General features: G+C 53.6%; 1 protein-coding gene across 6 annotated transcripts in view; it reads right to left on the reverse strand.

The window, feature by feature from the left end:
* The window catches only part of DPP6 (dipeptidyl peptidase like 6), a 578,081-nt gene that overhangs the window by 17,201 nt on the left and 547,095 nt on the right, over positions 1–13,785 (reverse strand). For all 6 annotated transcript variants that reach the window (XM_019742500.3, XM_019742502.3, XM_074315064.2 and 3 more), the window contains exons 17-18: positions 10,408–10,455; positions 341–439 (exon numbers count right to left, since the gene is read on the reverse strand). In XM_019742500.3, coding sequence (XP_019598059.1) covers positions 341–439; positions 10,408–10,455 — 147 coding nt within the window. The remainder of the gene's footprint in view (positions 1–340; positions 440–10,407; positions 10,456–13,785) is intronic.

Here is a 13,785-nt window from a genome sequence, read left to right on the forward strand (position 1 = left end):
GCATCCCTCCAGGTGCAAGGATGGTCTCACCAGTACTTAGAGGTTAAGATGACGAAGTAGCAAAAGTATCACATGGCACAGAAAAGGCATTTCTTTCCCAGGGGAGGATGTTCTCCCTGGACGGTGTCATCACACGTCCCTAAAGGACAGTGTTTCAGCCTGGGACCTTACTTAAACCATCCGCCCTGCAAGCTCAGGACAGGGGGCCTCCCCACTCCCCAGACTCCCTTGGGGGCTGGTGGGGAGGCTTTTCCAGCCGTGGGGCCGGGACTGGGTTGGGGAGCCTCCCGTGCACAGCAGGTGGCCTGCTTTCCCTTTCACAGGGGAAAGGCGCACTTACTGTAATCCTCAATGTTGATTTTCCTGTATTCCGTTTTAGGCATCTGTCGCTCATCTATGGCCTTCTGTACGTGTTCATTTGTTTCCAGGTCAAACATTTCTGAAAGAGAGAAACAAAGGGCGCCTTCAGATTCCGCCACCAGTGAGTGGAGCCATGGGTCTTCACGGGCGTCACGCCGTCGATTCGTACACCAGTTCTGCAGGCAATCGGCACTGTTTCTATCTCACGGACCAAGAAACGGAAACATGAAATCCCTTGCTGAGGCCACACGATAATGAGGGGGAGGCCTGGTCTCCAGGCAGGAGCTGGGGCAGCGGAAGACCCTTCCCACTGGGGCCGGCGCCCCTGCCTCACAGGCGTCTGCTCTCTGTGGCTTTTCTCCCTACACAAATCGGTCTGGGTATGTTTTATCTCAAGACTGCTTGCTGGGCTGGGGAAACCAACATTGTATATCTGTTAGGACACACGGTTCTCCAAAGCCAGGGGCCACAATTCCCGAGGGAGGAAAGGAGAGAAGCTGCACTGTGATCTTTATGAAATTCTCCAGGAAAACCAGATTCCGGTTTCCTCCCATCCACAGGAGGTGATCTGGCTTTGGAGCCCTTAGCTGGGAGGGGCACATGAGCGGACAGTGAATGCAGCCACATGAGCAGTGATTGACAACGCAGGGGACCAGCCCTGTTCCCCCCACGTTAGAGACACGTGGGACTGTGTCTGTGCCCCAGGGCACTCAGCCCCCTGCTCCTTCGCTTGTCACAAGACACAGATGCCCTGCGTGCACAGTTCTCCCATTGCAAGGATGCCATCCTCTGCGTCATTAATCTCCTACAGAAATGGCCTTCCCACTGTGTGTCACCACCTGATATGTAGTAAAAATCATCTGACCTCCTTTTTCCTTTCTCACTTCAAGCCTCCATATGAGGAAAACTTGTGGTTCGCCATGAAATGGAATTTTGTCTTCAAGAGACTTTACCTTTGGCTCATCAAATCAATGTGAAACCTTCAGGGACATTTTAAAGAATAAACGAACATCACAAGCCGTGTTACAATGACTGTTAAACCATCCTCCCACAGTAACTCCCTATAAGGACAACAGGCACTCGACAGTGACACCGCACAGGCACCTGCAGGCTGCAGTGTCACAACAAGCGGTGCCACCACTGACTGTCTGTGTCTGGGAAGCAACACACGGCTGTCAGCGGGGCCGCAGGATCCAGGGGACCGTCACTGAGCACGACCACAAACTGCTACAGGGCCAGAGGGGAGTGAATGTTCCCAAGGCTTGTGACGACACATAAACAAAACAAAAACGTGTTTTAGATGTGGCTGGACACGCATTTGAACATTTAACTTGGGTGAAGAGCTGAGGGGAGAAGTGGTGAAACTGATTTTCTAACAGGTAGTTTTAAAAAAATCCGAAATTGGACCATGGCGACGGCAGATTCTGAACACCACACAGCACGCAGGACATGGTGCCCTTTGCAGACCGCGGGAAAGGACAGCTGTGTCTACGGAACGTGCACACAGGTCTGAGCAGATGCGACCACAATCCTGACGCCCGGAGATGTGGCCTGAGCGATGCCGCGTCCCCCCTTGTGGCCGCACAAGCATGCGATGAAGGAACACGCGTGCCCCTGCCTGCTCCGCACCCACGCCCACACTCCTGGTGGAGCAGAGATGGCAGTTAGTTTTCTGAGTCCAAATGCCCTCCATCCTTAACGCAGTGTTCCAGGCACACACGGTCAGTCGAGAGGAGGTGGTTTATAAGATAGTAACTATTTATTCCACATGTTCTTTTCAGATTTACAGGGTGGGGAGACTAGAAGGGAGCTCCGCAGAATAAAGAGAAGTATAGTATTTTCCATTTCTTTGCTGCCCCAGGGCCTTTGTACTGGCTGTTCTCTGCTTGGAGTTCTCTTTGCTGGGTCCTCCTCCTCCGTCAATCCAGCCGTCACCTTGTCAGAGAGACCATCCACCTCAGGTACACTGAACACCAACTGCACTAACTTTGGTCATTTGCCTGGCTCCCTCCTTATCTCCTCACCTACGACACCAGGGTTCAGTCCCATCTCAGGGGAAACCTGGGAAGATCTGTTTGTGGAAATCTGATTCAGAACCTGGAAATGACGTATCGCCACCGCAGCCGAGTCTGGGTTTCAACTTAACGGTTTCTCCCTGTTCCCAAGTGTTTCCAAGAAGGTCTGTGCTGGAGAAGACAGGAGGAAGGACCAAGAGGTCCTCCTGAGTGTTTCCGAAAGCCCGAAGGCTGTCAGAAGGTTTAGACTCTCGAGTGATAAGAGTTGGAGCCATTGAGGCCCATCCACCACTGCTCCCGGCATAAAACAGACTATACCCACACCAACGGACACTTGCGTTAAATTGATTGGAAGGTCTACGGTGCTCGAGGGACTAACGATACCCCCAAGTTACAATGTTTAGTTAATTCTGGGACTATGAGGAAATGCACCAATGCTCCCCAAACCCAGGCTTATTATAGGAGCCAGGGCATGGAGCTTACGTAGAAGCCTCAACTGCCCAAGACCTGCGAGCTTTACCTCTCTGGCCAGGTGTGACAGGCAAGGGACCTGGGGGTGTGCGGATGTGGGTCAAACTAGAGAAATGGAAACTCAGGACGTGAGTGGAATTGGCCGACACACAGGTGCAGGGCCGTCACTGACAAGAACAGAGACCCACTCGCCCCCATCAGACCAGCCGCACGGAGCCTCCGGTTCTGGAGCCGCGAGGGCTTCTGCTGGCGGGACCACGAAACTCCAGTTGCTACAATACACACTTCTCTCTGTGTGTGCACTTGACTTTGCTGTTTCTGACATTCCCTCGCAGTCTCCAATGCTGATCCTGAAGGAGAAACGTCACCCAGGTTGCAGTGCTGTCTGGCAGCCTGCTGAGTTCAGCTGGCCCAAAGGTGACAAAGACAGAGCCTTGCCGCGGAAGCAGCCATGACCAATTCCTGGCCCTCGGAGCTGTGGTGGCGCGTGGGGGCGCCTGCACTAATCGCACGCGGGTTCATAGCCTGCATTTGAATAGCCGCCTCTCTGCACTGAAATCCCACCCTTCACAGAAAGGCACCGAGGCAACAGACTATTACATTTAGTTAAATATTAGATTTCTCATTTAATGATTGCCCACACAACTGGTTTTATCAGCAGAGAGCTGCTGTCCCAGCGGGGGATTGAGGTGAGCCATTTTATTTGTTCCCATAATTGCATTCAAAGAGGGCCAGGTCTCTCCGGAGGAAAGAAGAGAAGATTGGCATGTGCCCCGAAGGAATTTGCTTTTGACTCCGGGGCCGTGGGTACCTCCAGTCTGGAGCATACAAACGGACCCTCCTTAATTAAATGTGAGCCTCCCCGAATATTGGGTGGAATTAACTATTATCAGATGTGGATGAACAAAGCCTGCTCCTGAGGGGGACCCTTCCGGCTGTGCCCAGTGGTGGATGCAGCCTGGCCCCTGGGCTGTCTGTCCCAGACCCTGCTGGTCAGGGCGTTGTGGAATCTCCACTTGGATGAATTTGGGGGAGTTGGTGGCCGGAATCTAATGGGAGCTAATAGGCAACTGGTGTAAAGCAGACGGGCAGCCTGCTCCATCCCTCTCATTTCTGCAGGAGGCAGAGCACAGGACTGTGTGTGTGTGTGTAAACCGGGTGCATGTACAGTGTGTGCAGTGTGTGTGCCCAGTAATCAGCCTGCAGGGTCGCCTGCTGGTGCTCTGACCCCTGCCTGGACTCGCTGTGCCTTTCCTAGCCCAGGCCTGCCCTGGGTATGTCGGATCACGTCCTCACGTGCACCCCTCGCTGTGGAGTCACGACCCTGCCCTCCCGTGCCCACTGACTGGACATCACGGAGGCCGTCCACCCACCCTGGGACCGTGCGCGCAGAGCAGACCCGGGCCCAGGGCCGGCACTCACACTTCTGAGAGTCCACACTGGAGATCTCTGAATGTCTAGCTGTTAGAGTCGGTGCCACACCGTTGGGGTAATAATTGTTCTGCTGTGCCTATTTTCTTTCCAGCCGGATTGTAAGCAACTTGAAGGCAGGGTCCAGGAAGTGAACGCACCTTTGGTCTCTCTCAGCCGCTGGTGTCGTGCTAGGCAGGTGACCGGGTTAATGAGGGACTGTACCCCAATGTACCCCACTCAGGAACGGGCGTGGGGTTGGCACAGCGCCGTGGGGTCTGCCCGGTGGCCGTGGGGCTGGCAGCCCTCTGGTGTTCCCAGGAGAGGAGAGAGGACGAGGCTGGTGCCCTGAGGGGTGCAGGACACCACACGCTCACATATTCTCAGCTCTGTGTCAGCCAGACGCCAGCTCGCCCACCAAACGTGCTGCCTTTGGTCTAGAACGAGCTGTCTGCAGACCTGACCCTCACCCCGTTCCTCCAGAAAGGCTGCCCGTGTGTGGCGCCCTGGGGACTCAGGAGACGTTCCAGATACACAGACAACCGAGGGCTTGACGGCACCTCCTGTCTCCCCTGCTACGTGCGCGAAGACGTGACGCCTGTGGGTGGTTAGTCAGGAAGGAGACGGGGCGGGGCAGGGTGGCCCCGGGCGGGACACGGAGTGAATAGATCACGTCTGGTTGGATTTCGTACGGGAGCTGCCTCGGTGCTGGATGGCAGCGGGAGCTGGTCTGCTTCTTTATAAAAACCCATCAGAGGAACGTAGTCGTGGGAGAGGCACCCACCAGGTGTGATCACAAAATACGGTGACTGCTGCTGCCGAGTGCCATCCAGCGGAAAGGCAGGGACCTTCATATAATGGGAAGCGGGAAGCGGCACGTCAAACAGTCACAGTGTGTGACAAGTTTCAACTTGTTCCGTGAAGTCAGTTGGGCGTGAGCTATGCTTGAGAGAAGGTGTGTTTTACTTGTAAAGTGTGCCGTAAATCAGCCTCCGTCATGACGACGCTCCGTGTCACACATCGCTCCTGCTACGGCAATTTCTGTGAAATAAAAATCCTTATGGTGTGTCCTCACCCACCTTATTGACCGGATCTGGTACCATGTGACTTCTGGCTCTTCCCCAGAGTCAAAATGACCACAAACACATTTTGAATGGATTCAGGACATCGAGGCAGCCATGGCAGCGCAACTAGAGACACTCACGAAAGAGGACGTCCAGAACTGCTTCAGAAAGTGGCCAGAACGATGGAAGAAGTGTGTTCGAAGCGAGGGGGAGTATTTTGAGGGCGACTGATAGCAATGTGTAATAAGTTTTTACTGTAATAAACTTTTTTAAAATTCAGACATTCGCCGTATATTTTGATCATGCCTCGTATCTTTGAGGGTTGGTGGAGGGGTGGTTCCCGGGCAGCCCAGGAACCTGGAGTCCATGAACACGCTGACGAGAGGCTGTGGGCGCCGTCGGAGATGCACGTCACGCTTGAACTCCCGCGGTCCCTGCATTTTCTTAGGGAGACTGCAGGCTGTGTCTCCTGGTGACGGCCGTCCCCTCACCCCGGGCCTGGGCCTGTGAGCATCAGCCACACACCTTTTCATGCTCACGTGGAAGCAGCGATCCGTGGCTTTGTTGGTTTTCCGCTGCGGCACCTGAGTTGTTTGAATACCCAGGCACCAAATGAGTATGCGTTGGTCCCAACCATAATTACGTTCTTAGGGAAACAGCTTTTAAATAATTCAGAGTCACATCTGTGAACGGCCCGCAGGCTCTGTTTGTCGATAAGCTTTTCTAAAGGGAAAGAGTCAAGTATTCCCAGGGTGGCTCTGGGGTCACGGGGACAGGACGGAAGGACACAGAATTCTGAAACAGTAATTTCACATTTCAGAGCAGGGCCGGGGCGATGGATGAGCAGCCGCCTTCAGAGTCAGACCCCTCACCCACCAGGGCCGACGTGCGGTGTCCTTGTGGCTCCAGTCTGTCACTGTCACACAGGCGGGCCACACATTAGCTGGTGGGCAGAGCTTTCCAGTCTGCCCAGAGGCTCCTCCCCAAGGGCTCTCTGGCCTCCCTGCCACTTTGCTGCAGGGGCCTGGCCCCCACTTCCTGTCCACCTTGCCCGGCTCCCGAGGTGGCTTGGTCACTCTGCCCACCTCATTCAAATGCAGCATGAGCTTCAACCACCATCGGGGACTCAGCGTCGTGTCAGATGGAACTGGGGTGGCTTTGCAGCCTTGATCTGAACTGCTGCAGCCGTGAGCACCTTACCTAGGTGACAATAGTGCAAAGGCCTGAACTCCCGGGTCCTGGGGCCTGGGACCTGGGGGGATGGCCACCATGGTGAGGCCCACGTGCTCGGGGGTCAGACGACCCGAGCTTCTAGTCCTGGACGTGGATGTGATCTTGGGGACGTGGCTGTTACAAGGCAGCGCCGGTCCCTCTGCAAAGCCTCAGGCCGGCTGGCCCACAGGATGCGGGGGCTGCTCGATTCTGTTCAAGTAATGGACGCCCAGCCAGGTGGTGACAACAGGACTAAATGGCCAGCATCAGAGGGTGAAGTTCAAGGGCTCAGACCTCCCAACTGTCAGCTACCCCTGCAGGCCGGGGCTGAGCACGGTTCACCCCAGAGAACCCTCTGCTGCCGTGACTTGGAGCAGGACAGGGGTGAGGCTGCATCCACCCAGGGCTGGTCTGGGGGGAAAGGTGACGGAGGCCAGCTGGGGGCATGTCCCTTCTGCCCCAGGCCGTCTTGGTGCAGGCGAGACCTGGAGTAGCCCCTGACGGCTGGGCTGAACTGGACAGTGGACTGCAGGGGCGCCAGGCTCTGCCCAGCCAGGCGCAGGCCTCCAGATGGCACCCACCGCTTTCTAGCCGTGGCACCTAAGCAATCCGGTCATGCTCCCTTGCCTTGGTTTTCTGAACTGAAAAACGGGGTGATAACAGTCCCTGCGTCACAGGCCATGGGGAGATGACATAAGTTAAAATATGAAATGTATTTACAAGTGCACCAGCCCCTATCAAGTGCTTCCTGAACGCTGGCTGTGGTCACTGGTGTCACCATCACCCCTGAGGCCTCCATCTTGCCTGGGCCCTTGACTGGGACACGTTTACCTCAGACATTCAGGACGCAGCCGGACAAGCACACACGTGGTGGGCTTTGCAGAGTTGGACAATGCAGGACCGCAGGCAGGGGGCACGCGGAGGTGCAGGGGGCCACGGTGGGGACGGAGACTCACTATTGGCCGTGGGGACGCTCCTGGGATTTTCCCAGTGGCCTCAGCCACGCAGAGCACAGCTAATATGAGGCACGGCTGAGGCCCGAAGGCTCGCCTGTGAGGTGCTGGCCTGCCAGCCACTTGAGGGCCTGCTGAGGTGCTGCAGGCAGAGGCCACCATGAGGCTTTGATGGGCAGACGGCAGCTCGGACAGCATACCCGCTCCGGCCCGAGGACGTCGGGCCCCTGCCCCATCCTCACCCGAGGGACTCACACTGTTTGACAGACAAACTGCAAACTGAGGGCATTTTGTTCCACGCCCACACAGCTGGGGATGGGAAGGGCTATAACTGGACATCAGACATGTGAAAAGTTAAGTGCACAGAAAAAATATGCCCACACACCTCCCACCGACAACACCGAGAGGCGGGAACTCCGCACGCTGGGTCTGACAAGTTATCAGGACCTGCAAACTGCCGCCCTTCTTTTCCAGGGGGACCTGAGCCTTTCCTATGGGGGTCAGCCTCCAGGACGGAGCGGAAGGGACTGGGGCCACTGCCGGGGGACCCAGGGCTTGGGTCTCCTGCCCAATAACCGTGTGCAGGTCACATCTGCTTGAGGCCCACACCTGTGACTGGCATGTGAGGTGTGGCAGCCGGTGTTTATTTTGAGCTGAAAAATTCAAATATTTGATATGATCTTTTAAACACCTGAGCTCACAAGGGGCTTCACTACGTGGCTACTTCTGTTTTTCTTCCTTCCTCCCTTTCGTCCACCTCCTTTTTTTTTTTTTTTTTTTTTTAAGATTTTATTGGGGAGGGGAACAGGACTTTATTGGGGAACAGTGTGTACTTCCAGGCCTGTTTTCCAAGTCAAGTTGTTGTCCTTTCAGTCTTAGTTGTGGAGGGTGCAGCTCAGCTCCAGGTCCAGTTGCAGGGGGCACAGCCCACCATCCCTTGTGGGAGTCGAACCGGCAACCTTGTGGTTGAGAGGACGCGCTCCAACCAACTGAGCCATCCGGGAGGCAGCTCAGCTCAAGGTGCCGTGTTCAATCTTAGTTGCAGGGGGCGGAGCCCACCATCCCTTGCGGGACTCGAGGAGTTGAACCGGCAACCTTGTGGTTGAGAGCCCACTGGCCCATGTGGGAATCGAACCGGCAGCCTTTGTTGTTGGGAGCACAGAGCTCTAACCGCCTGAGCCACCGGGCCGGCCCTCCTCTTTCTCTTTTTAAATGACTTCCCACTTTCTCCACTTACTGAGATAATTTGTTCTTGAGTAGTTAAATTGGCTGAACAAACAATGTCTTAGCTGTCGATATTCTTGCAGCTTGAATCTTGCTTTTCCTGCCCGTGAGTGGAGGTAAAAATAGGGACCTGTGCTGCCTCCCTCACGGGGCTGACAGTCGGGGGCGAGGGAAGGGGTACAGGTGGACGGGCTTCCTGACACATGCTCAGCTGGGGCCGTGATCATCACAGCCCTCGGAAGTGGGGTCCACGTTAGGTCAGCAAGGCTGTGGGTGGCACCTACTCGAGGCCCAGGGATGGTGACCACTGGGGTGATTCCCAGAGAGGGACCCAGGATGGCTGTTCACATGAGGCCTGACAACCAGGCAGGACCAAGGGGAATCATTTTTCCAGAGAAGAAAATAATAAACTGGGCGTGAAGCAGACGCATCAAGTGAGCTGTATGACCTGCAGCAAGTCCCCCGTTTCCAGGCTTTACGATGGAGTTTGAGAAGCTTGTGGACAGGTGGGGGAGGGGCGTGGTGCAGCCCAGGCCATCGGCCCCCAGGCCTGCGGGGACCCTGCCCCTCCTGGACATACGACCAGACCCCCAGACCTCACCAGCTCCTTGCACGCTCCCTAGTTGTGCTGGAGATGCGGCCTGGGGCGGGCGCCCCTCTTCACCCAGAAAAGCAACCCCACCTCGGGGAGGACACAGCCCCCTCTCCCGCCTGCCCCTCTGACGGCCAGCAAGCGTTCCGAGTGGGTTTTGTATTCAGTCTGACGTGCGTTTTGTTTGTTTGTTTGTTTTTGCATTTAACTTACTTTTAAAAATTGATTTATTTCTGATTTTATTACTTAATTTTGAATTTCTAATAATTTGATAGATGTGTGGCACGTTACCATTATTTTGGATTTTTTCTAAATGCTGTCTCTCTATTTTACCTACTTCTAAGCACTTTAATCACCTTTTAAGCGGTGTCTACATATGCTATTGGAGGTCTCCTTTCCAGCTCTGTGGTGCTTGGAACCCTACCACAGAGACAGGTGTCACAGACTCACTCACACCTGGCCGCCTGGGTATTCAGAGGAACTGCACACTCACTCTTGCCACCAGGCCCTGAGGGAATTACAGCAACTGCCACAGGTGTGACTTTCTGTAAGAAGGGAGGGTACAGAGCAGAGTCCTGCCAGGGAGGTGGTGCCACCGTGTGACGGAGTAGGGTGGGGGGCAAGGCCCGGGGATCCTCAGGGACAGGGCAGAGCAAGGCCCGGGGATCCTCAGGGACAGGGCAGAGCAAGGCCCTGGAAGGGAGGGATGGAGGCCTTCCTGCCACAAAGGCGCCCCCTGACCCACAAGGACAGATGAGCCTCAAGGTGCCATCAAGCGCTGGCCATGGGGGTGGGGGTAGACTGGGCAGGGCTGCAGCTCCTGCTCACGGCCGTGGGCTCTGCTCCATGTCGCACACAAGGCCCCGTGTGGCCCGCCGTGGCCTCCAGGCCTCAGCACTCATGGGGGGTGGGTCCTCCTGGCTGGGGGACGGTCACTTTGTCTTCCATCACATGTGAGCAATACTGGCGATTGGCGGGGCTCATTCTGAACTGCGAGGATGTGACCCATCTCTGCCTCCAAATGGAAGCAGGAGCTGGATTATAGCCTTCAGCTGCCCCCGCCTCCCAAGGTGCCAACAGATGTAAACAAAGACCAGGGCACTTACTTGCTTTGTCTGTTGTGTTGTGCACGGTCACCCTGGGGACGCCAGGACCTGCATCGGGTGGAGACGAGAAGCCAGAAAAGAAACAGAAAAAAGGCTGTTAGTGTCGCTGAGAACCGAGGAGCATCTGAGCCTTCGCTACGACTCGACGTCTGTGGACTCTGGTCCACGGAAGGTCAGCATGGAGGGAAGGACAGAGGGCAGAGGCCAGGCCTGCGGGGTGCAGAAGGCTCTGTACCCAGGTCACTACCATGACCACAATCAAAGTATGTATTTTCAGATTACTGAAATACCGTAAAAATCACCTTACAAAGCATCATTTGGTTTCCGTCCTTCTAACCTCATTTTCACTGTCCACGCAGCCTTCCCTGCGTTCTGGCAGGTCACTCAATCTCTGTCTGGAGTCAGCTTTCCAACACCGCCTGGGAGGGCTCATCCAGGAGGAAGTCACTCCCTCCACTGGCCCCGTGGGGCACTTTGTAAACACTTATGACTGTAACAGGATTGTCCTGCCTCAAAGAAGGGCCCTAAGCACCAGCGGTAGCAACTGTCCTACTGAATTGCAATTTTAAAAACACATAAGTGCGCCTACCAGGTTTGCACTGCACCCAGACACAGAAGACAGACGGACCCTGGAATCCTGGGGCCTGACTCTGTGTCACCCTGGGGCCTATTCAGAATCGGGAGTCAGTGTGGTACACACAATGTTTGCTGTATAGATGAACGGTTAATGCGTGAAGACCGCCTAAGCCTATACTTGGCCGTGACGGATCAAAATAGCACACTGACCTTCGGCTAAGGAAGGATCTCTTGAGACCATCTCTGTGCCCTGTGTTTTATGGTTCAGGTATTTGTCTCTCTGAGGTACTTCGCTCCCAGGTTAGCTGACTCCATTTACAGGACCTGACTTGTATTCTTATTTATTTTTGGACAGCCACAACCATCCCATCTTCACCGCTATTTTAATATAGAGCAGCCTTTTGAATAGCTGAACAGAAACAATACAGAGAAAAACTACATCTGAAAGATGACACAAAGCCAAAGGTAAAAAGCAGCCCTATGTATAATGTAAAGCTATTGATTCTAACCTAATCCCACGCAGCCACACAGATCTGCCCGAAGGTCAGACCCTCCTCTGGGAGGCAGGCGCCCTGGGTCCGTGGCCATCTGGGGTCCAGGAGCCAGGCTGTCCTCCAATTACCATTACGCGGGCTTCTCTGGCCCCGGTGGTGCAGACCCACTGCTCCGTGTGAATTTTAGGATTACCCACTGACTTCAAGACGTCTATGATGGCAGGCTCCTGGAAAATCGGCAGGTGATTGAGGAAAACACCTAAATCAAACTGAATTTTCTTGTAAGAAGAAAAAGCAGGACATTCCCAATTTGGAGTAAGAGACTTGGACCTTGTGATACTTGGTCAGAGCTGGGCTGTGGTCACCTGAGATTTCTCTAAGAAAAGGAAGGACGTGCTCAACACTTAACAGCTTACACAAGATTTTGGGGGCGCTCATGACATTTTACTAGTGAGTCAGGAGGAACTTCACCGGTAAAGTTTTAAACTGAGTTTCTTTACTTTTTTTTCTTCCAAACCATCTTACGTGCGTCTAGCCAGCAACTACCTGATAGAATGTGCTGCTTTGTACAGTACAGAGCTTTTGCTATTTTGTCACTGCTGCCTGGAAGGCACTTGTTCTCTGATGTCTGTGAACGAATCTAGAAAATCTTGCTTTTTGCTTCACAGGTGGCCAGAAAGTTGCAGGACTCTGCCCACTGACAACTCCAGCTCACCGTTTCTTTTTATTTGCACGTAATTCAATTCAACAAATTTTGAGATCCTACCATGTGGAAGGAAGGCACAGGCCAGGTCCAGGAGACAGACAGAAATGGACAAAGTACTTGCTGTCGGGGAGCTCAGAGCCTGGTAGGGGGGGTGCATGCACATAAACACACTTAGCTGCTGCAGTCACCAGAGGCAGGCACTCGGCTCAGAGGGCAGCACATCAGCTCCGTAAGGAAGGGTGTGCTGTGCTTCCAGCTCTGCTGCCACTCACTCTGTGCTTCCAGCTAAGAGCATTGTCATGTCTGGGTCTCACCTGTACAGTGCAGGGTTGCTAAGGAGTGTTCTTAGCAAAAGTAACAGAGGCTGCAGCAAAAACAACAGCAGCCACCACTTCTGGGTTCTTATGATAACCAAGACACGGAGCTGGGTGCTGGAGAGACACTGCCTCACCTCGCCAGCACTGGCGAGACGGCATGTCCTGTTCTAGAGGTGAGAATCTACGACGGGAACCTCCCTCGGAAATGTTGGCATGGACAAGTCCACGCCTGCGCTGAGAAGGACGTTCTCTTCTCTGCCTGAGCTGGAAGGTGAGGAGCAGGAAGGTCAGGAGGAAAAAGCAGCATTGCTTCTCTGTTCTTGTCAGCCAGCCCTTCTGGTTTCTGTATGGTGTTGTCCAGTCTTAGGACATAGGGGATGCTTTGGAAAACATAATTATATTTCCCAGTAAACTCCTCTGTCAATGAGGTCACACATTAAATATTTGATTCTATCTGTACAATCTTAGGCAAACACCCCTATATTCATAGGGTTTGCATATATGAACATATGAGTATAGTGCGGACATAAAAATATTTATTGTACTTGTCTTGGTCCTGTCCTAATATTCCTAAAGTCCTTGGCAGGTAAGCCTGTCCCCTAGCTGGTGTCCCCTGGGAGCCAGCAATAGGAGCATTAATATCCACGCCGAAAATGTCCACATGCAGGAAAGTGGTTATATCTCCTCAGCCTCTGCTGACAAAGAGATAACTCCAATAAAAACAGTATCTGGCCTTTAAAAACCTTCGGTTAGTCAGAGAGATTATTTTGGCTCAAGTTAAATATCTGACTTCCAAATTTATATTGTCCCTGAGGGGAGAAACAAACAAAGTGAAGCAAGTGAATTCACAAGCAACACAGATGGTAGTTTTTTGGATCAATAAGGACCCTGCAGCCAGACGGGGAAATTCAAATTGCAGACAGAAAAGGTTTGAATCACACAACAGACTTGCAAACAGAAACTATTTATTTCTGCATCTCTGGTTTCTGGTCCCATTCATTTCAGAACGTTAATTTACACCTGCTTCACTGGATGGAGCAACGTGACAATTACAGAGGAAAATGAAGTAATTAAAAAGGACACAAAACTGGCGGGGGGGGGGGGGGCGAGAGTCATCAGAACAAATAACAAAAAATCAGAGACAATACTTGTCCTCATTCCTCTCATCTGTATCCTCAGAGGGTACGTATGTGGCACATAATTTCCAACCGGAAGCTAAACTCATGGTCCGTAAACAATGGAGACTCAGGCAGTGTCACGGCCACCACAGCGTATCTCGTAAGCG

The sequence above is a fragment of the Rhinolophus sinicus genome, chromosome 8 (genome assembly GCF_057876585.1).
Source record: "Rhinolophus sinicus isolate RSI-liver-muscle chromosome 8, RSI-T2T, whole genome shotgun sequence".
In the NCBI taxonomy this organism is placed as follows: Eukaryota; Metazoa; Chordata; class Mammalia; order Chiroptera; family Rhinolophidae; genus Rhinolophus; species Rhinolophus sinicus.